The 2,314-nt window shown below is 38.6% G+C and overlaps 1 protein-coding gene across 1 annotated transcript in view; it reads left to right on the forward strand.

Moving 5' to 3' along the window:
• The window catches only part of LOC107296167 (aldehyde dehydrogenase family 3 member B2), a 22,249-nt gene that overhangs the window by 8,944 nt on the left and 10,991 nt on the right, over nucleotides 1-2,314 (forward strand). Inside the window, exons 3-4 of the mRNA XM_015825514.1 lie at nucleotides 1,154-1,274; nucleotides 1,403-1,488. Coding sequence (XP_015681000.1) covers nucleotides 1,154-1,274; nucleotides 1,403-1,488 — 207 coding nt within the window. The remainder of the gene's footprint in view (nucleotides 1-1,153; nucleotides 1,275-1,402; nucleotides 1,489-2,314) is intronic.

Genomic DNA, 2,314 nt, shown 5'->3' on the forward strand with positions numbered 1-2,314 from the left:
CTATTTGCTCATGAATGGGGCCTTAGACTTTTTGAATGGGATTATCAAATCTGCATTTCTATAGACCTGGTCTGCAGAGTTTCTGTTTGGGGCTATTAAGAAAACCTGGGCCTGCTTTCCTTTGGGGAAATATAATATTCTGCCTTTTTAATATCCCCCAAAATATTTCCTTCTCTCAGGGGGGCTAAGTTCCCACACTATAGTTGCCAAACTTACTACATGGGGGGGAGAGAAAAGAGGGTGTCATAAAGAGGAAAAGAAGAGAATGAATAACCCCTTTCATGCTTGGATTTGCTTTAACCTGAACGGTTTCTTTGGTCCTACCTACAAATGATATAATAATCTTTGATCCTAACTACAAATGATATAAAGTTCCTTACAACCTTCAGGGAGATTGACCTTCAACAGAATTTTTCTTAATCCCATGTTTGATATAAAGTCAATGATATTCCTCCCTGATACCCTCAGAACTTTGTGGAGTGTGTGGTAAGATCAAACATTTTGGCCTTTGCCCCTTGATTTCAGTATAAAATTTACATGTAGCGGAGTTGTAATTGTTTAAATGGGTTTGGGGATAGTTGGAGGTTTAAAGCCTTAATCCATTCCTTAATCCTCTTCCCCAAATGTAAATATACACCCTTCACAATTCCTAGGACTTCTAAAATCAATTAATATTTTAGCCCTCCCATTCCACTGATGTAGTCTATTATGCTTCCTGGAGGGGAGGGGTATACACTACATGTGTCTGTGTATATGTGTCAGCTTCCAAAGCTGGAACACTAATACCCAATCATAATCAATGACCTGGAGAATTCTTTTTTTATATCAGAAGTACTTATTGTACGAATTAAGATGGAGTGTTACTGAGATTAAACAACATGCTAACCAGACAAATCGAGGCTATATGACTGAAAATGAAAACACTTCGGCGTCAGCTTTTCAAATATCTATATTAAAGCCTTGCACTGCCTTTAAAAAGACAAAGGAGAGGATAAACAATGTTAAATCATATGCATTAGAGCAAAGATTTATTTCGAAGTAGACATCAAGGGAGTTTGTGCTTTGTAGCTCATCAAGTATTTCCACTCTTACAAAATCTTCTGTTAATTTCCCTTCCCCATTTGGTTTCATGGATTTTTCTGTTTTTCTATAGGTAACACTGCTGGATTGTGCATTCGTTCGCAGGGATCCATACGGTGTGGTGCTGATCATTGGAGCCTATAACTTCCCTATCCAGCTTACTTTGTTGCCCCTTGTGGGAGCCATTGCAGCTGGTGAGTGAGAAGCTATTTCCTAATTCAGTTTAGACATTAGATTTGATTAGTGTTCTTCCAAGAGATCCAGGCATGTGGTGGATGTTAATCTGTTGCAACCATGGTAAAGTATTCTCTTCCCATATTAGGGAATTGTGTGATTCTCAAGCCTTCAGAGGTGAGCAGCTACACTGAAAAGCTCCTTGCAGAAGCATTGCCTTGTTATCTGGATCCGGTAGGTTCCTCAACTGCCAGTTTGCCTTGTTAAAAAAAAATCAAAACTGAGGGTTTTTGATTTGCCTTTCCTTCTGCCATTTGCCTTAATTTCCTAGAAATTTTAACTGCAATTCCTTGGGTACTTTCAGAAACAAAAAAACTCTGGTTCTGAACCAATTTCAAACTATCTATTTTTGGAAGCTGAGTCAGTTTATTTCCAAGTTAATTTGAAATCCCTCCAAAATTTATTTTCTTTTGGATTGTGGTAGCTGGTAAATGTCTGAGGGTGGTTAACTGACTATATAGATTATTATTTTAATTGAAAAACCCTTTGGGGGAGATTTGAGGAAGAATGAGGCTAGGAGATTACTATGAATGTAAGACAATTCTACTGGCATAGGAAGGTTAGACACACACACAAAAAAATAGAATCCTACCTGTCACTTAGCAACTGTTTGAAGTTGTAACAGATCATTCCAGGCCTATTTACAAGCCAGGTTTGAAGTTCTGATGGCCAGGCACCCCTTCTTCCCCCACCTCCACACAGAGATCATGTAATTGCATTTTTGCACACTCCACAACTGGTCTGCATTTACAGTCGTTTTGCTGAAAACTGGTGTTTGCTTTTGGTTCCCGACCAAAAAACCCCCCACTGCAGACAATGGATTCATTTAACAACCACTGCATTTGTTTAGTGACTGCCGCACATAAAGGTCATCAAATCAGGCACAACCATGTGTGATGATCTACTTAACAACCAGCACAACTTACAACTGTAATTCCAGGCTCAATAACGGTCATAAGTTAAGGACTACCTATATTACCATATTCTCATTACATCAAAA

The sequence above is a fragment of the Protobothrops mucrosquamatus genome, unplaced genomic scaffold, assembly GCF_001527695.2.
Source record: "Protobothrops mucrosquamatus isolate PMUCROS unplaced genomic scaffold, P.Mucros_1.0 scaffold2675, whole genome shotgun sequence".
Taxonomy (NCBI): Eukaryota; Metazoa; Chordata; class Lepidosauria; order Squamata; family Viperidae; genus Protobothrops; species Protobothrops mucrosquamatus.